The sequence below is a fragment of the Serinus canaria genome, chromosome 4A, assembly GCF_022539315.1.
Source record: "Serinus canaria isolate serCan28SL12 chromosome 4A, serCan2020, whole genome shotgun sequence".
In the NCBI taxonomy this organism is placed as follows: domain Eukaryota; kingdom Metazoa; phylum Chordata; class Aves; order Passeriformes; family Fringillidae; genus Serinus; species Serinus canaria.
In genome coordinates this window covers 17631438-17658831 of record NC_066318.1, presented here as the reverse complement: position 1 = coordinate 17658831, position 27394 = coordinate 17631438, and the positions used below count along the sequence as shown (strand labels likewise).

The 27394-nt window shown below is 50.4% G+C and overlaps 2 protein-coding genes across 5 annotated transcripts in view; one reads left to right on the top strand and one right to left on the bottom strand.

Annotated features, from left to right (window-relative positions):
• Positions 1-912: 912 nt before the first annotated feature.
• LOC103816502 (pre-mRNA 3'-end-processing factor FIP1-like) lies at positions 913-22130 on the top strand. The gene is made up of 16 exons (XM_030228932.2): positions 913-1077; positions 1836-1875; positions 4742-4826; positions 5977-6083; positions 6792-6850; positions 7875-7985; positions 10240-10370; positions 11071-11195; positions 12163-12268; positions 13256-13454; positions 14297-14323; positions 14854-14911; positions 15385-15440; positions 16531-16735; positions 18275-18433; positions 20812-22130. The coding sequence occupies exons 1-16, from the start codon at positions 984-986 to the stop codon at positions 20942-20944; spliced, it is 1695 nt and encodes a 564-aa protein (XP_030084792.1). The 5' UTR covers positions 913-983; the 3' UTR covers positions 20945-22130.
• Positions 22131-23482: 1352 nt separating this feature from the next.
• The window catches only part of LOC103816332 (ligand of Numb protein X 2-like), a 29565-nt gene continuing 25653 nt past the window's right edge, over positions 23483-27394 (bottom strand). For all 4 annotated transcript variants that reach the window (XM_050974645.1, XM_018914245.3, XM_018914246.3 and 1 more), the window contains 2 exons: positions 26514-26672; positions 23483-25595 (listed from right to left, as the gene is read on the bottom strand). In XM_050974645.1, the coding sequence (XP_050830602.1) occupies positions 25460-25595; positions 26514-26672 (295 nt within the window). In that variant the 3' untranslated portion in view covers positions 23483-25459. The remainder of the gene's footprint in view (positions 25596-26513; positions 26673-27394) is intronic.

The window sequence follows — 27394 nt, the reverse complement described above, 5'->3', positions numbered from 1 at the left end:
AGGGAACACTTTAATCCGGGATTTCTCTGCAACTGTTTAGTGCATGGAAAAGGTAACTTGCTTCAGAATTCTCTATAGTTTTTGTGAGAATTAGTGCTGAAAATCAGCTCGCTCTAAGTTTCCCTGTGATACTGATGGAGGTGAGGGCTCTGGAAGAGGAGAAGGTGATGCTCGGCCAGGAGTTCCCAGGTGGAGCTGCAGAAGGAGCCTCAGGCGCTGCATCTCCAGGCCGTGAAGTTCAGCATTCACCGAGAACCCCCAGGGCCGGACCCGGGAGCTGCCACCCAGACAGACCCGAATGTGTCCCCAGCCTTTCGGGAGCAGCGCTGCGCTGACAGCAGTGACACGGAGCGCCGTTCTGTGCTTCCCGGCGCCTCCTCGGCTACCCTGCGGGACTCCTCACGCCATTCCCGGACGGCTCTGAGCGGGAAGCGCCACAGGGCCACGCTCCGCACGCCGCGCTCCTTCCCGCGGCGCCTCAGCCCGGCGGGACTCGCGGCGAGGGCCGCGGCCTCCAAACCCCGCTCAGCGGAGCGCTCCGCGCAGCGGGGCCGCGGGAAGGGCCGCGCTCCCCTACCGCGCATGCGCGCGCAGGGTTGGCGGGGCGGGCTTGGCGGGGCGAGCGGCGCCGGGGCCCGGCGGGGCTCTGAGGGCGGCGGTAGGGCCCGGCGGGGCCGTGAGCGCGGCTCCGTGCGGCGGGCGGCACTAGGGCCCTGCGGGGCGGTCGGGCGGCTCTAGGGCCCGGCGGGGCACCGCGGGCGGCTCTAGGGCCGGGCGGCGCGGGGCGGGCGGCTCAGGGGCCCTGCGCGCCCACGCCGGGGGTCTCGCCCCCCCTCCCGCCATAGAAGGAGCAATGGCGGCGCCGTAGCGCGGCCGCCGAACCCCCGCCCGAGCGCCGCGCCCGGGCCCGGCGGGAGCCGAGCGGGGCCGCCGCTCCTCCTCCTCCTCCTCCCGCCGCCGCTCCCCGCAGCCCCGCGGCCGCCATGGCCACCGAGCTGGAGCCGCCGGCCGCCGGCGCCGTGTCGGGCACGGCGCCGCTGGAGGCGGAGGAGGACGAGGAGCACTGGCTGTACGGGGGTAGGTACCGCCGGCCGCGGGGGCAGCGGGCCCGGCCCCGCCTCAGGGCCGCCCCCGGCTGCGGGGCCGTGCGGGACCGGGGGCGGCCCCGCGGGAGGGAGGGAGGGACCGGCATCTCGCCCTGGACCCCTTCCGAGGGACCGGCCTGTGCCCCCGGGCCCGGAGAGGGACCCGCGTCCGCCCCCGGCCTCCCCTCAGGAGCGCTTGAGTGGCTCTTCTGAGCGGGTGGCAGCGTGTTATTGTCCTTTTATCAATAACACTGGTGCAGGGAGGTTAACGAGGTGCTTTGTTAAGAGTCTGAGTTCGCTAATCACACAAACCTTGTGAACCCCTGGGCTAACGGGACTGGGATGTGGCCGATATAAACCACAGGACTTTATTGAAACGTCTTTGTCCTCCCCCATAGGCTTTCCACATGAATGCTTTTATGTTTCTTCTTCCCTGGCACGTTAAAATTTTATGTAAAGACCTTGATAGGTGACTTCAGTTCCTATCTGATATTTGTCTCTGAGACTTAGGATATACATTCTGAATTTGGTTTGGTGTGAGACATCATCTCTGCAGATGGATGATGTTTGTTGGGTTGGGTTGATTTTCAGTTGTTCCATTTCTAGTTGAACTTTGTTGAAAAGAGCATTGGGGTTACAGTGTCTTGGCGCCATTGGTTATTTCTGTACCTGTGATGCCTTTTATGCTTGAATTTAGATTTTTTTCCTTTCACTTGAATAATTCCTTTGTTCTTACTGTTGCTTTTGCAGATGACACCACTGGTAAGCAAGAAGATGGACCAATTTCTGGGTAAGTCCTGAGGCTGTTTATTCACTATAGCAATACATGGTGTAAAGATTGAGCCTTGTTGAGCAGAGCTTGGTGAGTGCTTTAGAGCAGTGCTGTTGCCAGGAACAGCAGCCTGTCCTTTCCCCATCCCATGGGATCATCCCCCGCTGCCCCCATGGGGGTGGCAGGCATTTATGGATGTGGAAGCTGAACTGGATGAGTGGACTGGTTTGATTTAGAACTAACTTTTAGCCCTCTTTTTTTTCTCTCAGCAATTAGTTTCAAATCAGATCTCTTTTCCAGTTTAATTCCCTGGGAAGAATGATGCCCTGAGGATTGGCTTTGTGCTAGCCTGGCCTTGGTAAAACTGGCCTGTGCTTTAGTCTGGGAAAGGTCAAAACCTTGAACTTGGGTTATAATCTTGAGCTGGTCAAACCAGCACATTCTGTGAGATCTCTCAAGTGGTGTTGGTAAGACTTGGAGATAAAACCAATCATCAGTTTGGCTTTCTGTGTGTGGAAGGGATTGTCTGTCCTGGGTTATATTCCCTCTCTATTTGTAGCTGTGTGCTTTGCACCAGCAGAGCTTGGTCTCAGCACAGGATTACCTGTTTGCCATTTTAAATGTAACGTTTTTCAGAAGGCTTGGTTTTCACTGGGCTTGTGTGTGTTCAGCCCCTTCCAAAGTCCGGTTTAGGGTTTATTGTAGGTTCAGTGTCTGGAATGTTGAGGTTGTTACAGATACTGTCCTACTTCTGTGCTTAAGGAATATGAAAGCTTGTTCAAACAAACAAGTGGTGAAAAACATGGTAAATTGTTACCTAAAAACATCAAATGAGCTTTGTGAGGAGGAACAACTTTTAGACAGAAATTTACAGCTGCTTTACATAAATCTGGTGTTCCTTGTCACGTTCATGTGAATGTAATTTTACTTCACAAGCAGGACTAAAAATCTGAATTTCTAGCAACTATCTACAACAACTGCAAAATGTAGGAAAAAGGAATATTAGTGGCCATGCTTGCGGTCCTTTTTTCCCCTTTTTTTACTTTCCCCCCCCCCAATATTTCTTCGTTGTACAGTGAGAATCTACCAAAATGAAGAGCTGTGGGGTGTTTTAAGAAAAATGACTCATTGTTAGCTCTGCTGTCAGCAGCTGCAGCTCCAGGGATGCACTGCTGGCTTGTCTGGAGTGTTTGTCCCCAGCCAGGGAGCAGAAATCTGCAGAGTTTGGGATGCAGCATCACTGACATTCCTGAGCCTAACGGGTGTGGTAGAGGCCAGCAGGATGCTGTGCTGCCAGCAGTGCCCAGGATTATGTTGGCATTCTGGGCAAGTGAAATCTCTGCCATGTTTTTCTGTGCCCATACAATGCTGGGGACCTGTCAGTTGCTTCATTCCTGGGAAGCAGAGAGGTTAGGGAAAGGTTCCTCGTTCGCAAGTATCTCTCTGAACTCCAGTTCATACATTTTAATGCACACCCACAGATGCTTCATGTGACTTAAGCTGAAGGTAACACCCTATTACTCTTCCTGAACACAGAATCTCAGAGTTTTAAGGAGATTTAGGGTGGAGGTCAATGCTGAGTTCCTTGGATTGGGCAAAAAGTTTTTGATTCCAGCAGAGTGATTTTCTCCAGAGGCCCCTGCTTTGGTCCTCATGTCACAGCCTGTGTCTGCAGCATGGAAATACCTGGAGGCTGATTTTCCTTCTGACATCTTGGCTGCCTGTTATACCTGACAGCGTGTGCAGGTGTTACGTCAGGAACTTGGCACCCCTGGGACCTGTGCTTGGTCAGCTGCCCAACCTTCAGCCCTCTTTTTGATCTTGGCCTGATGAATTTCTTTGTGTATGGGGCTTGCCCACAGTGGAGCTTCAGTTATGCTCAGATAGTTTGTTCTTTGTTTTACACTCAGTAACAGCTGAGTTGAGTTATTTTGCCTTTCTTGTGTGGTGTCTCATGTCACTCTGAAGTGACTTTAATGTGACCAGTGTTTGGATTTTGTGAGATGTTGCCTGTTCATTTTTGAAAACAGTCCTGTGGATGTTTGTTGTCCAGCGTGGGATTTTAAATTAATAGCAACAGCTCCACAAAACACTGGTGGAAAATTGGATTTCTTTGGCTTGGGCTGTTCTGATTGTCTCTCTTGAAAAAACTTGGAATTATTTTGAAGTTCTATTAAGCTTTACCTAAGACATTAGAGACAGATGAGCTCTCTGTATTTCCGTTCTGTAACACTTGGCACACTCTTTTCCAGTGTGTGTACATCAAATCCACTTTCTTGCTTGGCCAGTGCAATAAACAATGCTAACATTTGTACAAACTCTTAAACTGGAGTTAATCCAAACCTGACCATTGTTTCATCAGGTCTAATTTGTAATGAGTGAGAAGAATGGGTGCATAATTTTTCCCATAACTTTTCCTTTTGGAATTTTAACTACTTACTGTAAACTATTTGTAGAAACACTAAAATCACTCTTTCTCTAATTTCTCTGGGACAGATGCCTTTGCTGCTGACTAAATGCATGTATAATTATTAGCATCCTTTAGGAGGAGGTGAAATTTTTCTTATTATGGTCTTATTCTTATCAGCTGTGGTTGTGCCAAATCCAAGCTGAGGCAGCTGCCACTGAGCTGTTGAGTGCTGTCAGGTGCTCTCTGGATGTGTGAAACTGATTCTTCCAGTAAAAGCAAAGCCAAGCCAGGAGGATGGATTTTTTTTCAGGTAGTTGAGCAAATGCCAGCAGAACAAACACAGAAGAATAAAGCACTGTGTGAAAGTCACCTGGGCAAAGGCTTTAGAAGTGGTTGTAGTGAGCCTGTAGGCTGGGCCTGTTCACTTTCTCTTCTGTGTCATGGTCACTTTGTTTTCTCTGTCCCCTCCTCCAGACACACAGAGTCTGCTCACCCTCTGCAGGATGCTCCCCAGGAGAGCCGGCCCGTCAACAACGAGGACAGAGAGATGGCCCAGCACGTACGTGTCCCACTGCCCACGGTGCCATGGGGATTTCTGTGCTCTCAGCACTCCTGGGGACAAGCAGGGAGTGTAAAGATCCTGTTACTGCCTAATACCTGATATCTGCAGTGTTGGGGTGTACTGCCACCATTCCCAAAGCTAGGTCCAGAAACAGCCTTGTCTTGTCATCCTGCTGGAGTGGTGGGGAGGGAACCCTGGTGCAGGCTCTGCTCATACCCTCTCAGGAGGCAGATCAGGGTCTCTGATGCTGCAGTCTGGTAGGAAGAATAGATGTGTTCCAGCTCAGTATTCAGTGTGACTTCTCAAGGACCTGTAAAATATGGGAAACACTGGGATAGAGAGCCCAAGATGCTGGGAATCAATTTTGGTTCAGGCTCAGCCCTCTGAGAAGGCAATCTGGTGGCTTGGTGCTGAAAGAGGAGGAGGAGGGTTGCTTCTCCCCACCCTCCTCTCCTGGACTCTTTGATGGGTTTGTTCTCTGCCACATCAAGAGGGTTCATTCAGGGTTCTGACAGACCCACGTGCTGTGGAAAAAGAGGGAGGGTTAGGGATGCCTTCCTCATGTGGGGTGAGGTGCTAATTCAGCTCGTGCTTCTCAAAACTGCACTAGCTGGATATCTGGAAGATTTCTTTTTCTATTCCTTTACTTTTGTGCCCAGCACTGGGGTTGCACTGGAGTCACATCTCAAAAGTGAAGTGACTTGGGGGCTGATTGTGCTAAATTAGCCAAACCAAACTCCTCAGCAGCTCCCTACCACAGATGTTGTGGTGAGAGAATATTTGCCTTGAGGTTCTTAGGTGAAACCTGGTGAATGTATTTTGGTGGTTTTCATTTGTGGTTGTGTACTGTGACCACGGCCCTTGTGAAGGAGGTGTGTCAGAAAAGCCCCAACTCTCAAAAAGAGTGGGGCAGAGGAACTGAGGGACGTGGTGAAATTCTTAAAACTGAGCTAAACCTTCCCCAGGTTCACAAATATTACCCCAAATTTCATGTAGGACCTGATCTTCAAAGGACATGGGAGCTTGTCTGTGGGCAGCTGCCCAGTGTTTTTGGAGGCTGCTCAGGAAGCTTCCTGAGATTTGGCTGTGCTGGAGAATTGTCAAGTTGTGTGTATTGATGAGCTGCTGTGTAACTGCGCTGTTGCAGGCCCTTCCCAGTGGTGAGGATGATGAGGATGACAGTGACAGTGACAGCGATGACGATGACGTGAAGGTCACAATTGGCAACATCAAAACGGGAGCGCCGTCCTACATGTGGGTACTGCTGGGGGTTTGGGGCTGAGGGATCCCAGCATGTGGGCATGGAAAGGGATGAGCTGAGAGCTGCTCTGGCTCCTGGGAGCAGTGGCCAGAACACCACAATGGGCTCAGGAGCTGATGGGCAGCTCTGCCCTGCAATTGCTTGTTGGAGAATCCATCTGTAAAATGGGAATGATAAACTTGGGGCTGCTGCTGGAAAATTAACTCAACTAATTCCTGGGCTCCCTGGGGCAGAATCAAAGGTGGGAAGTTCTGTTTATCTCATCTGTGAAAACTTCCAAAACCAAAATCTGTACTGCTAAGAATTTGCATAAGCTGCGAATTTACTAATTTCCAGCTGTCTGATTTTTTGTGGCTCAGAAATGGCAAGGCTGGATTTGAGAAGCAGGAAATTATACTTTCTACAACTCTGCCTAATGTGCATTGAATAAAAATGAGAGAGCATTTTGCTTGCTGCTAGCAGCCTTCCTCTTACACAAATGACTTACCTGTGCTTTGCTGCATATTTTAATTTTTCCACTTTATGGATAATTTCCTTCTCTTGTTGTAGAGATGGTTTCACTCTGATGGATGACTCTGAATAGCAAACCCAGGTGAACTAAAGCATCTCCTGAAGGGTGTCAGGGCTTGAATATATTTTGCATGAGAATCTTTAGCCAAGTAATTTATTCAAATGCCAACATAGTGATTCTTTTCCAATAGGGGAACTCCTATGAATCTAAACTTAAAAACGGGTAGAGGCTATGGAGCATCAGCTTCAGGTACTGCTGTTATTTTTATCCTTCACCTTTCCAGTGTTTCACCTACCTGGCGCTGACAGCTGCAGCAGCTGCAAATTTTGCTCTGTTTAAAAGAATATAGAATTAGTGTAAACCAGCAATAGGAAGTGCATTTCCTAAAAATCAGTGCTCCCAGCATAGTGTGAGGGGGCAGGATGCAATGGTATGATTTAATTACCCATCACTAAGCAAGGTGATTATAATTCTATTTAAACTAGGAAAAAAAATGTATTGATTGATACTTTTATAGTAAAACCCCAGAATATTTCTAAAAATATTGTTGCGCTGGGGCTGAGCATTGCAGCTCTGGAGAAGGACTGGAACTCAGTGTCTTGAGTTACGTGCAGTGTGAGATGCTAAAAGAAACAGACTCTGGCCTTGAGTAACAGCTGTGCTTATTTGGCTGCTGAAATTTTCCACACCATTCAGTTTAGTTGCTCCTGTAAATTGAGTCTGGGATTCTGTCCTTCCACATGTGTGAGACTGTCCTTTCATGGGCTTCATCTACTCCCTTCCACTAATTGCTTTATCCAAGTGAATTCTCTTCTGATTGAGAAAATAAGAACAAATTCCCTTGTAGGTTCTGTACCTGAAAGATTTTTGCAAACTCCTGTTAGTCCACTAAAGACTAATCTGAAAAAGTCTCTTGTTGTGAGAAAATATGTCTGTCTTGGGAGGGGAAGATAGATACTTTGCCTGGGGATAAAAATAAGTTCGTTTTGTTTTCATTAAATTTCATGCATGTCCTAATGATTTACTCTGTCTGTAGTACCAATCTGGGTTGAATTTGCTTCTCTGCTGTTCAGCTGCAGGTGCTGCACACCCTGTTTGTTTATGGAGTGACTGGAGTCCTTTTTATTAAAAAGCTGATTGTGGTTACCTGCGTGCTGTAAACCCGGTGATTAATTCACTGCAGTGCTTTGTTTTTGCTGGAATAATTTGCTGAGCAAATGAGTGGATTAAAGGCATTGCATTAAAAGTTGTAACAGTCCCTCTCTCCCCAAAGCCAAGTTGCAGCCCAAAGGTATTGACTTGGATGCCGCAGGGAATATAAATGGATTGCCTGTGATAGAAGTGGATTTGGATTCATTTGAAGACAAACCGTGGAGGAAACCAGGTGAGGCCTCACAGTTCCTTGTGGTAAATATTTTCTGCACTTCTAGTTGTGTCTCTCGATTTCCACATGTAATTTCTGTCCATTTATTGTTGCCAGGGAACAGGGAAGCTGGAACAATGTGTGTTGCTCAGTCTCTGCTGCCTGGCTAGACAGTCAATGGCATTTACTGATTGAACAAGCCATGCTCTACGTGAAATTGGGTTGCATTTATTCTAGTAATTGAACTTCCCTAAAGGGAACAGCTATTTTTTTTAAATGGTCTATTTTATTAATTCCCTACTTCCTGAGAACATTGCACTGATACCAATCCAATCATGTTTGGCCTTAAAGGCAGCTGAGTGGGGTCAGGATTTGGCTGTTGATATTTGTTTTCCTTTTCCTGTGCAGGAGCTTGTTCTGTGTCCCCAGGCCAAGCCCAGAGTTGTCCCTATGGTCCCTCTTCATTTGGGGCTGCCCACACTTATTTGTATGAGGGAGATGTCTCCTCTTACAGCTGTAGGATGCTACAAATCAGCTGCTGTTTTTCTTCTGATACAGAAGTAATTGAAGGAACTAGACATCCAGATTTTTGCTGTGCTACTCTCATAAAATGTGCTCTGATGAAATGTCAACTGAAACAAAAAGTCCACTTGCCTTTTCTCAGCCATCATTATTCTCCCTGCCAGCCCCTGTATTTTATTTATCTTTCAGCAATATTGCTGTGCTGAGTAAGTAGAGCTTTCCTGAGGTTGCCTGTGGTGTGGTCTGGGTATCTGTTGCCCACATGAAGGGCACTCCAGTGCTGAAAGCTCCATGGGCATGTCCAGGTATCAAACCAGCACCGAAACACCCTGCAGATAGTGCAGGCAGAATGGAACAGAAGCTTTTCTTCTGCAGGGATTTCTCCTTGATTGCGAAGTGAGACAGAGGGGAATGGGAAGAAAATGAGTTAGAAAGAATACAGTGAAGTTCAAAGATAAAGCGTGGACATGGTTGTGGCCATGCTGACATCCCTGGACCAGAGTAGAGCCAGCTGGCCCTAAAACAGTGTTGGAATGCAATAGAGGGAAGATTTCTGCAGAGCTGTGTGGTCTGTAAGTTTATTTTAGATAGCAAGTAGCTCATTACTCAACAGCCTTTCAAGTTTATATCCTTTACAGTTAATTGTTCAGCAGCTTGGTATGTCTTTGAGTGAGGGAGTGGAAGGAGAAATCCTGTGTGGAAGAATTGATAGAGGTCTGAAATAGAAGCTGATAAAATCAACAAGTAAATGTTGTGTTGCTGAGTCGGTGTGGATGCAGTTTGCGTGTTTGGGTGGTACAGCAGGAAGAGTGGCCAGCCCAGGAGATAAGCCTCACTGCTTAGACCTCACAGTTAAACCAAGCTCAGCTTGGGCAGAGTTTTCCCTTGCTCTTGTAGCAGCTCTTTGTTTTGGAGTTGGTCTCCAGTGTAGGAATATCTTTACATGGGGGATGTTTGAGGGACACCTCAACAGGGCAGAAGGTGCTTTGTAGTGCTGGGAGGTGGGAGGGGTGCTCCTGTAATTCCTGCAGCTGGGACTGCCCCTCTGCATCTCTGGTTTCTTGGCAAGCAGTTTGTGGTCACCTCTGTTATTCAGAAGTGCTCGTGCTGAATTAGCACATTGCACAGGAGACTGGCAGTGGGAGATAACACTCTGGGATGGTTAATTAGGGTTGTGACTGAACTGTAATTGTATAGTCTGGGATGCATCAATAAAAACCTTCCATTTTAGTTGCCTTTCATAAAGTGGGTGAGCCCCAGAATTTCCTCTCAAAACAGCAAAGGCAGTGATGGTCAGGAGGTGAATGTGTGGGCTTAGTCCTGCCAGGAAAAAGGTTCTGTGCCTCCTCCTCATTTTTGTGGTGGGGGCTGGAACTGTCACTCCTGTGCTGTGCCCAGCACTCAGCTCATGGACAGTTGGAAGAAACCAGCCTGTTAAAATCAGGCTGGTGAATAAGTGATTGCAGGGAGCTCCCAATGGCCTGTGGAGGTGCTGTCCTGTGTGTCCCAGGGGATCCCACTGCTGTCCTGTGTGTCCCAGGGGGTCCCCCTGCTGCTCAGGCCATGTTCCCCTCCCACCCAAGGTGCAGCCACTGTCTGCTCTGTGGCACCCACAGCTTTCTGACAGGGAAAGGCACAAGCTGGGCTCTCTGGAAAACTTTGGCTGCCTCAACCCTTTATACAAGCAGTTAAAGGACAACTTGAGAGTGTAAGTGTGCAGAACCTCTGTGTTAACTCCTGCTCCCTCTGCCAGGTGCTGATCTTTCTGATTACTTTAATTATGGATTCAATGAAGAAACATGGAAAGCTTATTGTGAAAAGCAGCGGCGGCTTCAGCTGGGGCTGGACCCTGCTCCTCCCATCAACACTGAGAACAAGATCACGGTGGGTGACGTGTGACTCCTGCTCCTGGCTCCAGGAAAACTGGGATTGTGTTTGTAGTCAGAGAGATGAGGGTATAAGAGCAGGAGATACCGCAGTTCTGAACTGTTCTGTGTGCTTTCAGCAAGCAGAAATCCAAAAATTAAATCTCTGTTGAAAATCTTTTCTGTGTTGAAGGAATAGTTCCATCAGCCTGGCAAGTTTGAACCACTCCAGCAGCAAGACTGGAGTGAATTTCCAATTGACTTGTAGGGGTGTTTGCTTGGAAAATCCTCTGGATGAGAGAAGTGCGGGGGGGGGAGCTGAGCCCCCAGGGTTGTTTTGCTTACTGCTGGAGCCTGCTGCAGTGGTGTGGCTGCCTTTTGTGTTTGCAGACTGCTTTGGCCATCAACCTTGCAGGAGTCCATGATGGCCATCACAGCTTCAGCCAAATTGTCAGTACAAGTATTGCTCATTCCAGTTTTGACTTAGTGACTCATGGAAAATGAGATGAGTTTAATAAACTCATAATAAAGCTTCTGGTGGGAGACAGTGGAAAGCAGGCTGAGGCTGGAATGGCCATTAACTGACAGAAATGGCTGTGCCTTGACTGAAGAATAGGTTGCTGTGATTGTTTCTTTTCTTTTGCTGAGGGTTAATCTCTGGTACTCCATTCAGTTGAAAGAAGAGTACAACACCCGTGTGTTATCTATTTCCTTCATAGGTTCAGCAGGGAAGAACAGGAAATGCTGAAAAAGAAGTGGAAAGCAGCATCATCAAAACAGAGTTCAAAACAGACTTCTTGGCTCTGGTGGGAGGACGAATGAAGGCTGGGCCTCCTCCCAACAGGTAAGAGAGGAGCATGTGTTTCATGGGGGCACCTAAGAACTACCTGGGCCACATCTGAATCTCCTCAAGCCTCAAAGAAAAGCTTTTAAGCTTGGCAGGAAGCTGCTGTGGTCACTCATTCAGTGTCACCTCCAGCAGTGCAACCCCTCCCTGTCCATTCCACCATCCTTGGTGCAGGGAGGGAATCCTGGATCTCAGCTGATGGGACACATCTCTGGGAGTGGAAGGAGCCAGGCAAACACCTCAGCTTTGAGGGCTCACACTGCTGACATTGCTTGTGCTTGCTTGGCTTATTCCTCCTCCCACGATGTTAATCTTTGCCTCCTCAAGTGGAAGTGGATTACGAGTTTGGCAGAGGATAAGAGGAGCTGTTGGTTCCTGAGCCTGTGTGCGACGCTGCTGGATGTGTGGTAAAACAACTGAGTCATTCTGAGGGGCAGCCTCTGCTGGGGAAACCACTTGGCCCTTAGGAGATCGATGGGGTTTTATCAAAAGCTTCAGAAGAACACACCAGACAAGCCAGAGCTTTGGGCTCAGGGTGTTTCTGTTGCTTCATTCACAAAACAGCTTTTGCACACCTGCCTTGCAGAAAGCAGCCCTGCATCCCAACTTTATCCCTTGTCTGGGAACCAGCTCTGTGCCTCAAGGATAAGCATTAAAGCTCTGCTCAGTCTGTTGGATTTAAGCATTTTGGGAGCATTTCTGTCCCGGTGTGTAATCCCTGTTTTTACACCTATTCGTGGTGGTTCTTTGGGTAACATTTCTGGGTGCTTAGAGAGCCCAAACCCACCTCTGCTCAGAGGGAAACTGTTCAGGAATGCAAATGGGCTTCTCCTTGGCTCCTCATCCCCATTAGAGAGATGTTTCCCTGGTGGGAAAGAAAGCATGAAAGAAATCTGCTGACAGTAAGGAAAATTGCTCCTTGTGGTGCTTCTGAGCCTAAAAAGGTGCCTGTGCTTTGTCCCAGGAAGCTGGGTGGGACCATTGATGTGATCGGGGGCCAGGCAGGCACAATCCGCAGGGTGGAAGGGAGACGCCGGGATAAGCACGCCTCGGAGGAAAACCCCATCCAGGTAAAGCCTCTGCAGGGGCTGCCTCGACCAATTGCTGACTGTATTGCACTTCTGGTGAGCCCTGGGCAAATGTCTGTGTGCTCCTGACCTCCTGTGTCCCAGGTCATACCTGCAGAGCAGCAGGTAATGCATTGACCCTGCTGAGGTGTGTGCATGGACCATTCCCTTCTGCAGGCTCAGTTAATTTCTGGGTTAAAAGCTTGGTCTTGCTACGAGCCAGATTTGTCCTTCAAAGACTAGTCTTCCCTTTGGAATGGTAAGGCCTGAGTTCTTTCATCATGAGCCCTCCCAAAGTATTCCTAGGATTGTGTATTCCCTTCCCTTCCACTGTGGGGTTGGAATCTTCAAATCTGCAGGGTTTGTGCCTGGGGCTGGTGTTTCTCTGTACTTTAAAGTAACATTTAGTCTCAAATCAGTTGGTGCAGCCCACACCTCAGGCTGAGCCTGGGCCTGTGTTACTGGATATTGTCCCTTCTAAGAAATGAAAACCTGGGTTTAAAACTGGTCTCAGTTCTGGGCTTGCCTGCCCAGTGTGTGACCATAAGGTTCTGGTTGGTTCCTAGGCAGAAAGCTGCAGGGTCTGAGGAGCATCTGACAAACCCCCTTCTTTTAACCACCTTCCTTTTACCAACTCTGCTAACTTGCCAGAAACACCTAAACATGGAACCTTTCCCTTCCTAGGCCAAATTCCTTGGGTTTTTCTCTATGGTTTTGTGGTCCATTAATTTTTTTAGTAGTCAGTTTCCCAAATTTTGCCAACAAGAAGAGTTTGCCTAAGAGACAGAATTTGCTGGGAAAGGGTTGTTGTTGTTCCTCCCCCTCACAAGCAGTGCCAGCTGCACTTCAGGTCACTGTGGTGCCTCTGTGTTTTGGTCACTCTTCAGGCACGGCCACAGTCCTGTTGTGGTGATGCTGCCAGCACTGTGAGGGCCTTGCTGCAGGAGCAGAGGGATTAAAGCACTCTCTTCTCATTTCTGTGCCCCCAAGGTCCTGGGAGACCATGGCAGTAAGCCCCAGCCCCCCCAGCAGCCCCAGCAGCCCTCCCAGCCCCAGCAGCCTCCTCAGCAGCAGCCGTTTGCTCCACCAGCAGGGCCTCCGCCTCCCCCACTGGCCGGGCCTCCTCCTCCACACTTCCTGCACCCTCCTCCTCCAGTGACTTCTGTTCCACCTCCCCTGCATCCTCCAGGTATGTGGTCACTCCATGGAGCCTGGGTTGGAATGTCCCAGGCTTGGAGCAAATCAGAGCTTTAATGCTTCAGTGCCATGGGATGGGTGAGCACTCAGGGAACAGATCCTTAGCCCTGACCAGCCTTTGTTTGGTCTCCATCAACCTATTTAATATTTGCCCTGAATACTTAAAAATGGCAGCTGGTCCTTGAAGAAAAACCTCTGGGCTTTGTTTCCCTGAGGGAACCTTACAGTGCTACCGAGCCATTTGCTTTATTGATGAATGTCAAGAAGCAGGTTGCTGTTTCTCTGGAGGAAGCTGAGAGCTGTTGCTTCTGGCTTGAATACACCAGGCTGAAGTGAGGAGCCCACACTCTGGGCTTCCCCTGGTCTTGGAGCAGCACCAGGAGCACTTCATGCAGTGACTCCTGCCTGAGGAGGATTTGCTGCAGCACTCAAGGGTTCTTTTCCCTAGTAACTTTTCCATGGTAGCTTTTCCTGCTGCTTTAGATTAAAATGCTTGGTAAAATCAAGCTGGACACACTGGAGTGTAACCTGCAGCAGGTTCTCCTCTCCAGCTCTTTCAGTTGTTCTGAAGACCAAATCAATTGTTTGTGTGTTCACACTCAGAAAAGGAATTCCCCAGCAACATTTTAAATTATAAAGGTAAAGAGATTTGGGAAAATTATATCGTTTATATGCTAATTCCTGCTTAGTAGCACCAATTTTTCTCCTGCTCTGTTTGCTCCAGTATGTGAGATTTATTCAAAATTCTGCTTTGAGGTACAGAGAGTCCATGCAGTGCAGAGCGGACATGCTTTCCTTGTTGTCCTCACTTGTTTTCCCTGCTTGTTTCCACAGGCCTGCCACCTCCAGGTCCAATTCCAGGTAGGTGTTACCTTGATCTTAGTAACAGCAGCAATTTTGATCACACAGGTTCAGAGCATTTGGACTAAGTAACTTGAAATAGGATGGCTCCAGTTTAGAGCACAGCTAAGATGAATAAACTCCAACTGAGCATTGAACCTGAGCTGCTTATCTTCTATTCTGACACAAATCTGTAGAACAGAATAACTTGATTGTTATATTCTGATCAGAATGCAGTATGTCTGCATCCCAAGGACCACTTTTCCTCCCTAGGGCTGTAAGAGTTAATTTTTACTCCTTGATTAATCTTATGTTAGTATTTATAAGCCAAAATAGAAGGTAGTTTTTGCTTTGTTTTTCTTTCTATATCCCTACAAAACTTACCAGAGCTTTAGGGTGTGAATTTGGGGAGGAGATCCTATCCTGAAGGAAAATTATTCTATTTTAAATAGGGCCTTGTTTAGGGTCAAAAGATGCTTTATTGGTTTTTAATGTGAACAGCACTCATGAAGCTGCAAGACCTTGATGCTGATTTACCCCTGTGTATCTAGGGCTGTTCCCACCACCTCTGGCACCACCACCAGCTCTCCTTATCCCAACCTTGGATGGGTAAGACCACACCTGGGTAAGATCACACCATGGGAGCAGCTGCCCTGGAGGGAGGAGAGGAGGAGAACAGGTCCAAAATCAATGCTGGGGATGCATGGTCTGGTCTTGAGTTGGGGTGGGGGAGAGCAGAGTCTGTCAGGAATCCTCTGTGTGTTCACCTGGATTTGTCAGATTCAAGGCACGGGAAGGAGCCAGTAAAATCTAGGTAAAGCCTAGAGTAGTTCATGGCTTGTTACTGCAGATGCTTTCTCTGAAGGTGCTCCAGGTAGTTTGTGAGCAGTGGTGCTTTCCCAGGGCAAACAGTGGGATTATGGCAGGTTTGGAAGCTGTAGCAAAACCTGTGAGCATTTCTGGTAGTGGGATTCCCATAAGAATGTTCCACAGAACTCCAGGAAAAACAGGGTGAAGCTGCAGCACAGCCAGAGCTGTGGGGTCCCTGATGTCAGTAACTCACCCCCTTTTCTCTCCCAAAGGCAGCCAGCCAGCTACAACAACAGGCAGCCACCTCCCTTTGGCTACAACTCTGCAGGTGAGCACCGGGCAGGACACATCCCACTGCTGCTCTCTCTCTTCCCTGGCTCTTGGCAGCCCAGGCTTTTCTGAGGCTGACACTCACTGTGTCTGCTCCAGCTCCAGGCTCTTGCTGTGCCCCAGAGGGTCCCAGTCAGGGGCACAGGCTGGGTGTGCTGCTCTGAGTGCTGTGCAGGTGTGGTGATGCAGTTTTGTGACCCAGTGCTGAGGCTCAGGTCGCTGTTCAGGGCAGATCCCTGGCACAGAGAAGCCTCCCCAGTGCCTCAGCAGTGTGTTCTCCTGCCTGTTTGATCACATATGTGCTCACCCTCACTCATATTCTCTCTTTTCCCCAACCTCAGGGATTAGCACAACCATCCACAACTACTGAGCTTGGCATCTCCTCCCCAAGCTTTTGAATCTCTCCCCCGCTTCACCCTCTCCCTTGCCTACAGGCACCATCTCCTGTGGTTTTGCAATGGGAGAGGCAGTGCCAGGATTTCAGCAGATTCCCTTCCCTGGTGTAGCCCCAGTTGTCTCCCAGTCCTGTAGTGACCAGGAGTGGCTGCTGGCTGTGCTGAGCAGTGGAAGCACAGGCAGCCCTGCAGAGCCTGCCTGCAGGACAGGGCTGCAGGAGTGGCAGTGCCAGCCCTTCCCAAGGAGAGGAGCCTGCAGTGCTGCCAGATGTGGCCCTGCTTTGGGAAATGACCTCGCCAGTCCAGCTGGCCACCACTGCCTGGGAACTGCTGGTGGCTCTGGGCTCCCCAGGTGACATCCTTCACTGACAGCTGGTGCCCCTGGCCCTCCCCAGGTGCCACCCCAGAGCAGAAGGTACCTGGTGGGAGGTGGGACCTTGTACAGGTGACCAGAGCCCAGGGCTGACGGAGGCTGTGCAGTGCTGCCTGTCAATGCCTGCTCTTGGGCCTTCCTCAGGGAGGAGTTCCCTGTTCTTAGCAAACTGCTGGGAGCAAAGGGGAAGGACAGCAGGGAGCTGGGCCATTCTTTCCTTGGATCCAGCTCTGCTGCCAGAGGGGATCTTTGGAAAGGGAGGGACAGAGAGGGTGCTGGGCATGCTCTGGATGACGGAGGATTCTGCTGTCTGGCTGCAGATTCTGGTTTCATCAGCTACCCCCCCATCTCCACGTCCCACACACCCTGGGTGACCACGGTGGACAAGGGCACGAGCAGCTCCAGCAGCAGCCACTGGGAGTACTCGGGCTCCAGGCGGGAGCGGGAGAGGGAGCGCGAGCGGGAGCGGGACAGGGAGCGAGACCGGGACCGGGACCGCACCCCCACCACCAGTGAATACAACAAGTGAGTGCTGCCCTCCTGCTGCTCCTGGGCAGCCCTGGGCCACCACAGGGTGTCTGGCCAAGGGCTGGGTATAGAGGACACCAGCTGAATTGTCTGGAATGTCTGGGGAAGAGCTCCTTTGGATCAATAACTACAGCACAGACAGGGAGCTGTGCCACTGGCTGATTTCCTGTCTCTGGGTCTGGGATTTTTTGTTTAAATCCAGCAGAACCAGTTCCCCTTGCTCTCCCACGAGGCCAGTCAATGAAATAGCCCCTCTGTGTTTACTCAGTGTTTCACAGCTCAATGTGAAGCACTGGCTGCAGGAGCTGCTGCTTCTTGTCTTCTAAATGTCACTGTCAGATCAAAGGACAAACAGCCTGCTCTGCTCTGCTCTCCTGTGGGGCTGGGAGTGCCATTCCCTGGGAGTCAGCCAGGAAATGGGAGCAGGACTGGAGAGACCACCTTGGTGGGAGCTGCTGTGGCCTCAGCTGACAGCACTGCTGGGAGCACTTGGGAAAGAGCAGGAGCCTTGGAGCCTCCCTGTGTTCATCTGAGGTGGAGGCTGGGCTGCAGAGACTTCCCAAACCCATCCCTTTGGTGTTCAGTCAGCAGCAGCGTCGGGGTTTTGCAGGCTCAAGGCTCAGAAATGCCAATAATCATTCAAAACATGATCAGAATGTGCATTCCTGGCACAGGGTATTTCCTGCTGGGGAGCTTCCCAGCCCAGGGAGGGAGCAAACAGGGCAGTGTCCTCCTAATATTTTTTTTCCCCCTTTATAAGCTTTTGGGCACTGTGGATGGGAGGGGGGAGGAAGAGAACAGAAGACAAACTTGCTAAAATTGGAAGAGCTCAGACTCCTCCACTTCCTGGTCCATGCTGGAGCCAAGGCCTGGTATCAGCACTCCTGGGCACATTGCTGGAATTTCTGGGTGGTGTGGAGCACCCTGGTACAGGTCAAAGCAGGGCAAGTGGCCATGCAGTCCTTTGGAGCACTCCCAGCTGATTGATCCTGGACATTTATTTGTCCAGCTTGTTTCCAGGAGTGTCAGAACAATGTCTCTGATGTCCTTTCTTCCAAGTCTTGAGTATTGTTTCCACAGGGGGTCTGTTAACCCTGCATATTTTGGCTTTCAGGAGTTGACCGGGAGGCTGTAGAGGGGAGTGTAGGATATGTCTCAGTTTGGGTTAGATGTGCCTCAGTTTGGGGTACACCCTGCCCACTCCTGGGGATTGAATGAGGTGCTTTGAGCAGGTAGAGGGGTGCAGACAGAAAGCTGCACTCACAGTTTGATGTTTTGAGCTTGTGGGGAAGAAAAGAGCTGTTTACACCAAAAGATGGGAGGTTATCTGGGGTGTCTGTGCTGAGGGACCCCAGCAGCAGGGAGGGAGCGATGGAGGAGCATCGTGTGCTCATGTGTGCTCCTGGTGCGGGTGGTTCAGGAGCACCCCCGGTCAGCAGGAGGTGCCAGGTGTTGCGGTGAGGGCGGTTGCAGCCCTGCCCGGTGGCTCAGGCCCGGGGCCGTGTCCCTGTGCCCACGTGTCCCTTGTCCCCCCAGTGACGATGAGCGGTACCGCTACTACAGCCGTGAGCGCAGCTACGACTTCGAGCGCGATTACCGGCGCAGCCGCGACCGCAGCCGCGAGCGCGAGGAGCGGCACCGCGAGCGCCGCCACCGCGACAAGGACGAGGGCAGCAAACACAAATCCTCCCGCAGGTCAGTGAGGAATTCATGGTCTCGGGGTGAACGGCAGCCTGGCTCATCCCAGCTCCCTCTGTCCGAGAGTTGTGGGCAGGAGGAACCCTCTGGGACAGGGAAAGGAGACCTTGGGGTTGAGTTCCTGCTCAGTGGTGACAGAGGGAGGGATTGAGCTGGGCTCAGCCTCTCAGCAGAGACACCATCTTAATGAAAGCACTCACAAAGGAAGTGCAAGGCTGTGACAGAAGCATCAGCTTTTGGCCCTGCTGCTCCTGTGCACCAGGACAGAGCTCACAGAATCAATTGGAAAAGACCTGTAAGATCGAGTCCAGTCTGTGACCCAGACCATGGCACTGAGTGCCACATCCAACCTTTCCTTAAACATCTCCAGATCTCCAGCTACAGTGACTCCACCACCTCCCTGGGCAGCCCATTCCAATGCCCAGTCACTCCTTCTGTAAAGAGCTTCCTTCTGCCTGCCCTCAGAAATTGCTTCTTGAGCAGGAGGAGCAGAGCTCTTGGCCAGAGCCTGATAGTGAGGGGGTGATGGTCTGCACCAAGGTGAAAGTTCTGGAGCAGAGCAGCATGTTCTGAAATCACAGCTTTTCTGCAGAAAATGGATTTGCAGCAGGTGATCTTCCTGGAAGAGCAGTCCCCAGCAGAGCAGCAGCCCTCTCTGGGCTGAGGCAGGTTCTGTGCTCTGGTCCTGTGTCACTTCACATCTCATTAATGACTTGTTCTTGCTCTTTTTTCTTGATGTGTCAACTCCCTGCTTTTAGGGGAAATTCCTGTCAACTCTAGACGTAATTACCCTTATTTTGAAGCTGGTATCAGAAAAACTCCTATGTAGTGACTGGAGGAAAAAGGCTGTTTTCATCCTTAAGGAGATGAGTAAGTTTTCAAGGAAGGACTGATTGCTAAAGGGTTGGAAGCAAAATGATAGGAAGAAAGACTAAGACCATAATAAAAAGTTAGTACAGGGCAACTAGAAGCTGAGCTGGTATCAGACAAACAAGCTATTGGCTTTAGGGTTATTTCTCAGCTTCCTCTACTCAGAATTGAATCCTTGGAGTAGGTCCTTCACTGTAGGAATCCCAGCCCATGATCCCCTCCAACCCAAACCTTCTGGTATTCCCTGCTTGAGGCACACTGAGGTTTGAGCCTGTTTGAGGTGCTGTAGATGAAAGGGTTTCATTTCCAGCTTCCTGCAAACGGAGCAGTCTGCAGGAAATCACTGACGCTGGTTCAGTATTAAAGGACAGTCACAGTGTCCCAGCATAAACCACTGACACATCGGCCACGAGGTGGCTGAAGGTGTTTGTGGAGAGGCAGCAGCCTTTTATTTTTCCCTATTTTTCTTGCCTTTAATGGCTGTGAAACCATTTATTAAACCAGCCAGAAAATTACTTGAAGCCAGGAGCTTTTCAGCCAGGTTCAGCCAGTTCAGTGTCTGCTGCTAAACTGGAATTCCAGCTGTGCTAAGAATTGGTCTGTGCACCTGATGCTGTCCCTGCTCATGAAGCTGTGCCTGCACAGTCACAGTTTATCCTGGGATAAATTTATCTGCTTGTTCCTGTACTTTGGGCTGTGCTTTAACTCTGCCACCTTCACACCACAGTCAGCTCCTGAGAGCTCCTGTGATTTGAACCTGTGAGAGAAGCAGCAGAAAATCTCCTCCTGGGGGGGCCAAACCAGCACTCTGCCCTTTTCCTGGTGGGAGGCAGAGCTGCTCCTAGGGCTGTGTTGGTTGCATGGAGCAGCTGGCAGGGCACAGGCTGAGGGCAGGCACAGCCTGCTCAGGCCTCTTCTGCCTGGGATTGCTCCCACATCACAGAAATCCTGGCAAAACATCCCCAGTTATCCACCCACATCTGGAAAACTGGGGGAGATAAAGGAGTTCCAAAGCACGAAGCCAGTGAAGAGCCAGGTCAGGTGTGAGTCAGCAGAAGTAGAAACAGGATCTGCCTCCCATGGGGAACCCACATTTCTCTCACTCCACTGATCCCTTTGCTGCCTTACTCCAGGGATTTCCCACACACGTTCAGAGGAGTGAAAGTTTCAAACACATCTCGGGTTTAGGAGTCCTCCTCCTCTCAGCTTCTGTGCTGTGTCAGAATTGTTGGAGCTCACTCAGGAAGAACAGCAAGGTGTTGCCTGTGGACACTGCCAGGAGTGGCTGTGCAGTGTGGCAGTGGCAGTGTGTGAGTGTGGGTGACAGTGGCAGTGTGGCAGTATGACAGTGGCAGTGCTGATGCATCCCAAAAATCCCTGCCGTGCCCTCGGCACTACAGAGGTGGCTCCCATTGGTGGGGATCAAAGCCCCTGTGCCCATCACTGGTCCCTGCTGTGGCAGAGCTGTGTCTGATGTCACTTTGTCCTCTCTGTTCCCCACTCAGGAAGCAGCACGAGAGCGAGGAGGGCGAGAGCCACCGGCGCCACAAGCACAAAAAGAACAAGCGGAGCAAGGAGGAGAAGGAGGCCAGCGAGGACGGTGCTCAGGAGGGCGAGGAGCAGGACACCAAGGAGTGAGCCAGGCCCCCATCAGCCCTCAGCAGGAACTCTCTCCTGTGGAACCAGCATGGAATTGGTGATGTTTTGTTTGGGGGGGTGATTTTTTTTATTATTATTTTTTACTTTTTTCCAAGGGAAGAGGCTGACTGGGCGAGCCGTGGCACAGCCAGCAGTGCTTCAGGAGCTGAGGCTGCACGTGCCCTTAAACTTCCTTTTTTTGTTTGTTTTTGATACAAGACAATACAGCAGTACTAGTTACAAAGCACTGAGCTACTCTACTCATCCACATCCCTAGGGAGAACTTTGGTGTATCAGATCCTATGGTTTCTGATGGAAGATGGCTTCAGCTGAAACTAACGCAATTAGGTCATAGTTCTTGGTTCTTTTTGGCATCATCATTCCTTTTTGAGAACTAGGACAGTAAGTGCAACTTGAAATTTATTGTCCAAAGAACAGTGTGACTTAGATCCCAGGAGCCAGCTTAGAGTCTGGTGTCCAGTAGTGAAAAGTCTCATCCCGGAATAAATTTCTTTATAGCTACAAAAACAATTTCTGATTTCTCCATGGCCAGCTGGGCGTGTCAGGAGGAGCTGCAGGATCTGCTCCAGGTGGGCACAGAGGCCTGCCTGGATGTGGCAGCTTCCAGAAGCTCCTGAGGGCGTTCACACAGTGTGTGCAGAGACTCCAAAACTGGTTTTTTATCCATTGCAAAGGTAGTTCTGTCACGTTAACCACCCCTGCGTGGGGAATCAATGAAGATCCACAGCAAGAGCATGAATTTCTCTTTAATTCCTTCTGACTTAACTATTTTATTTCCTTTTTTTACTAAGAGTTGACTGAATAACCTAGAGTACAGTAGAGAACACCAAGTCCCAGTTAGCAGTTTGCCCTCATGGGACTGGTGTTTCTATTTGGCTATCACCAACACTCCTGTCCAATGCATTCCTTTCCCTTAGATCCCAAAATAAATTTAGTCAAATTCCAAAGTTTCTTTGGATTTAGTATTGGTTGGGGAAGGGGCAACAGAAATGTTTCTGGGTGGAAAGAACAGGGGAAATAATTTTGAGGGCTTTTTGTCTTTCTGGTCATCAGGTTCCTGCCCTTCTGTTTGTGAGTCCACAAATGTCTCACTTTCCTTTGACTTGTTATTTAAAACTGTCTGAAATATTTGTCCTAAAATAATATGGTTCTGAAATGTTCTGTATTTTTTGGTATTGTAATCTTGGAAGTCTTGAGTGTGCTGGGAAGTGTCCAACCTGTGCCAGAAGAGCCCTTTAGTTTGGGTTCAGCATTGTGACAGTGCAGTGATGGTTTGTAACTGCAGAGCCCAGGGGAGGAGGAGGAGAACCGGGACTTCTGCTGGGTTTTGGTTTTCATGGAGTTTTTTTTAATGTGCTTGAGCTCCTGGGAACTGTGTGTGCACTGAGCCAGGGTTAGCTGGGATCAGGGTGCAGGCCCTTCCTGCCTCTGCAGCCATGGTGGAGCCCAGATTTAGGAATATCTCTCACTGCCCCCTGGGCAGCTCTGCCAGCTGCAGCACTCCCAGCTCCTGGCACTGGGTGTGCAAGGAACAAGGGAATCCTCCTGGCAGCTTCTGCTCAGGGCTGGGCTTCAGCTGGGAGTGCCCAAAAGCTTTCAGGAGAATGGGATGAACTTGAGGAGAAATGCAGACCAGAGTGGTGAAGAGGATTCAAGAGTGCTTGCTCTGTTCCCCCTGGCACTGCTCACCTCAGGGCCCACGTTTGGCCAGGGCAGTGCCAGGGAAAGGGGCCCAGAGCCCTGCCCAGCCTCCCTCGGGAGCCTGCGTGTGGTGAGGATGGGACCTGCTGGCTTTTCCAGCACAGCAGCTCTGACCTGGCTGGGGCAGCCAGTGCCAGAGGTGCCTGGCAGTGCCCCCACCCTCTCTGAGCTGGCTTTCCCTGCCTGGATCAGGAACGGTGCTGAGTGCTGCACCCAGGGGAGGGGGTTGATCCCAAACAAGGACATTTCTCCCACCTCTGCATGCTCAGGTGTCCCTGCTGCCTCTCCAGGGGTGGCCAGGGCTGTTCCACACCCACTCTGACCTCCTGCAGTTAATGGTGGTCACAGCCAGTCTGCATCCCTGCACCCCGGGTGGTGCTGGGGGACTGGGATGGGGAATCCAGCATGGATTCAGTCGGGGCTGCACCTCCGTCTGTGTTATTTGAATGAGTTGGAGCCAGGTCACAGAGTATTCCCAAGTGGGAGTAGGCTTTTGGGGCCAAGAGCAGCTGTGAATTTGAGGTAAGTAGTTGTAAATTGTTTGCCTTTACTATCAGAGAAATGTAAAGGTGGGATGTTGGAAATAATCTGGAAGCTGCTGCAGGTTTAGTGGTGTTGGGATGTGGGGTTTACTGTTGGTGAGGGATTTTTCCCAGCCATGGTGTATTTCAGGATAGTCCAGCTCCTTTCCTGGGAGAAGCAAAGACAATTACACTGTTTCCTGCCACAGGGTCACTTTTTGCAGCAGTCTTGCTTGCTATTCTGGGGGCATTAGTTACTACATGGAAAGAAAGGGTAAAAACAACACCTAATGCATGTTTTTCAGCAATATTGCAATAATTTATAAAGGCATCAAAACAAACTCAACATCTATTAACAAGCTGATTTTGGAAACAAAATTTAAATTATGAGGACATTTTGGTGAAGTTGAAGGCACCTTGAAAGGAGATGGAGTAAAAATGGTTCTGCAGCCTCCTCCTCCCTCCACTGCCAGCCCAGCAGCTGCACAGCTCTTCCCTGCTGCCCTCTCCTCACGTTTGGGGCAGGCAGTGGGAACCCCCCTCTCTCTGTCCACAGCAGTATTTACTGTTCCAGGCACAGATTCTGCACATTGATTGGAAAGAGATAAAAAATTGCTTCATCTTTTTGTGTCCCAGCGAGGTCAGTGATGAGTTTTCTTTGTGGATTATTTTGCTCTCAGCATTGCCCAGTAGAACAGGAGAGCAGCCCTGGAGCCCAGCTAGCCCCAGCTGTGCTGCCAGAGTCCCCAGAGGTGTTCCTCAGCCCAGCCAGGGCTGCTGGGGGATGGAGCTGAGGCTCCTGCAGTGTCCTGGGCCCTGGGACAGGCCCTGCTGTCCCTGCCCACAGCTCCCAGTGCAGGAGGTGAAGTCACTGTGTGTGAACAAGGCCCAGGGACAGCCAATGTCAAATTGCCAGTCCAGGAGAAGCTTCAGCCAGGCCTGGGCTCTTCCCTGCAGGGCAGCTACAAGGAATTAAACATTCATTCCAGGCAGCATTTGGACAGGGGACAGACTCCTTGGATTCTTACAAAGCTGGTCCTGCAAAAGGTGCAGCAAAGGCAGCACAGGAGCAAAGATCTCTCAGTGTAACCTGGTTTGAGAAAAACCCATCATCTCTACTGCTCTTTAAACTGCTAAAAAAGGGAATTGCTTCAGGTGGAGTTTGCAAGTAGGAACTTTCACAGTGTCAGAGGTCAAAGCACCCTGCCTGGGCTTCAGTTCTTTAATTGTAAATTTTAACTGCACAGTGGGTTTGAACTGAAGCCAGGCTGGGCACAGTCTCCTTCTGGAGGTGACTTTTCCTGCAGCCAAGGATCCTTTGAGCTTCCCCTGATCCCATCAGTTGATATTTTGCTCCAGCTGCAAGAGGGACATGAAGGGACCTGCAGGAGAAATCTCACCTCCCTGGCAGTACAGGTGCTTCTGCCCCTGCCTCAACTCTGCCCTTCATCACTGGAAACATAAAAATAAGACAGGCATCAGGCTGGGCCAGGGCTGTCTGACACCAGCCCATTCCCTTCTGGAGAAAAAGCTGCTTCTATCAAACCTAAAACCAGGGAAACCTGCGTGCAATGAGTGAACCTTGCCCTTGACCTTTGGTAAAGTCCCATTTTGGGACATCATATTTCAATGAAACCCCTCTTGCTGATGCCTTTGAGAGTGGTTCTTTAAGCTGTTGAAATTGTCCCTTTGCAATATATCAGTGGAGTTGGCAGGATCCTAAACTGGGATTTGTGCCAGGACCCTTATGCAGGTAACACAGCTCCACCAGGCTGCCCCAGCAGCTCTGAGTTACCGTGGGGTTTTCATGTGTTAAATCATCCCTTGGGTTACTGATACTAAAAATGAGGACTGGGAAATCCTGATAGACAGAAATGCCTAAATTGGGTCCCCATCCTTACAGATCTAGTAGCTGCTTCTAAAAGCCTCTGTTTTAACCTGTTCAAATACTCAAGGGAAAGCAGAACCCTAAAATCAAGGCAAGCCTCCAGGGCAGGTAGTGGAGAAACACTGGGAAGAGGTTTCTGTGCTCCACCAATCCTAAGGAGCTTTAATGAGCCTGGGAAGCTCAACAACTGTTGGATTAACTCTTACTTTGAATTCAGCATCCAGATTTGTTGGTAAAATGTTTTCCATAAAAAGGAAGCAAAGAGTCTTCCATGGCAATGCACCAGGAGCAGGAGTGGAGCAGTCCCTGTTTCCCTTCAGGTGTGGCCTGGGTGGTGCCCAGCTGCTCTTGGATACCTGGAAGTGTTGGGGGTTCTTGGAGCTGTCACACCAGGCTCCCTGGCCAGGACACCACGGTCAGGGTGACTTTGTTCCTCTGCTCCTTCAGCATTGGGATTAATTCTGAGTTGCTCATTCCTATTGCTGGCACTCCGTTCACTGCCACGATTTCATCTCCACACCTGCCCAAAGACAGGATCCAGTCAGGACTGGGTTCAGTGTTAATCCTGCACCCACATCCCACCCTGAGCCAAAGCATCAACTCCTCCTTGAAAGAACTTTTCCCCTTGAGTCAGAGGGCAGGGAAAAGGAGAACAGTGCTGGTGCTTGGGTGACAGCAGTGAGGGTCAGGCAGCAGGGGAGGAGCTGTGCTGGTCAAACCCTGCTGGCCCAGGTCAGTCCTGCAGCTCCAGGCACTGAGCTGTGCTGCCACCACCAGAGCTGTGAGAGGGCCCTGCCCCTGTCTGGCACACCCAGCCCCTTCCGAGGGGTGCAAGGGGCTGAGCCCCCACAGCCCTGTCCCACCCTCCAACAGGAGCCCAGCTGAGCCCAGTGCTCCCAGCTCAGCTCTGGGAGCAAAGCCCAGCTCCCTGCACCCAGCTGTGTCCCCTCCCTCTGTCAGTGGCAGCCCTTGGTGCCCCGGAGCCAGCTCAGCCCCCACCCCGAGGTACCTGTGGGGTCCTGCAGCCCCACCCTGCTCCTCTCACTGGGATCTCACCACAACCACCTCAGCAAAGCTCGAGTTAAGGTCACTGCACAGGAGAGCTTTTGCTGCTTGTGTTGGGATACTTTTCTTACTCCAAGAGGTTTTATAGTCTGGAACCTCCAAGATTCATCTCAAACATCCCCTTTCTGCTTTTACCTAATTACTAAATTAAACCCTTCAGAGTTAGGTTTTAAAGGGCTGTAAATTCCTTTTCCTTGTGCCTTTGTGGAGAAACCAAAACACTGCTTAACGCAGTTTGTTACAAGCTTGGCAACAGTATTAACTTTCAAACTGTGCAAGGGTCATTAACTGGAGCTGAGCTCCTTCCAAGGCTCAGAGTCTGGGAACCCCCAGCCCTGGTGGTGGTGGTGGTTCCCGGGTACCTCACACCTACTTGAGTTTCCTGTCCCGGAAGGCAGGAGTCCCCGGCACGATGGTTTTGATGAAGAAGGGTTGGTTTCCTTTGCTTTCCTCAAAGCCTCCCACGATGCTGAAGCCCCAACTTTCCAGGTTTCCTTTACTAAGGACAATATCTTGACAGAAGTGAAGGTAGCTGTGTCAAAAACAGAGAAGTTTGAGGAAAATTGACTGAGCAGGAATTTATGTTTTCCCTCATGGAAAGCACAGCTATGAACAACCTCATTTTCCTGGTTTTTAGGATTTCAGACACTCTTTTGCAAGCTGTGTCTGAGGGTTAATTCTCAAATGGGATGATGCCAGTCCTTCAGAAATCTTTTCTGAGTATTGGTTTAAGAGCTAAGAGGAAATCACCCAGCTCTAGAGGGGTTTGGGATCTGCAACACCCCTGAATAACTTAATGAGTTCTGCTAATAAACACCATCAGCACCAGAGACAAAGCCAAATGAACAGTGAGCAGCAGCTACCCCCATGCAAGTGATGAGAGTGGAGGGGTTTGATCCCCTCTGTGCACTGCAGGGGCACAAGGGAGCCTTTCAGCATCACTGGCAGCAGCTGCCAGATGAGAGCAGGGAAGGGCTTTCCTGCAGGATCCAGGATGTCCATTCTGCCCCTTGGTGAGAGCTCCTGGTTCTGGATGCTGGCCAGTGAGGTCTGTGTCCTCAGGGAGCCTGGGCACTGTCAGATGGAAGTGCCAGCAGCACTGCCCGAGCTGGTGGCACAGAGCCCCGCGAGGTGACACGGAGGGTGTGGCAGGAGCTCTCCTGGGCCCCGGCTCCCAGGCTGGCTCCAGCTCAGGTTGTATCCTGGCACGGAGGAGCTGTGAAACTGCTGCTCATCATCACCCGCTGAGCTATT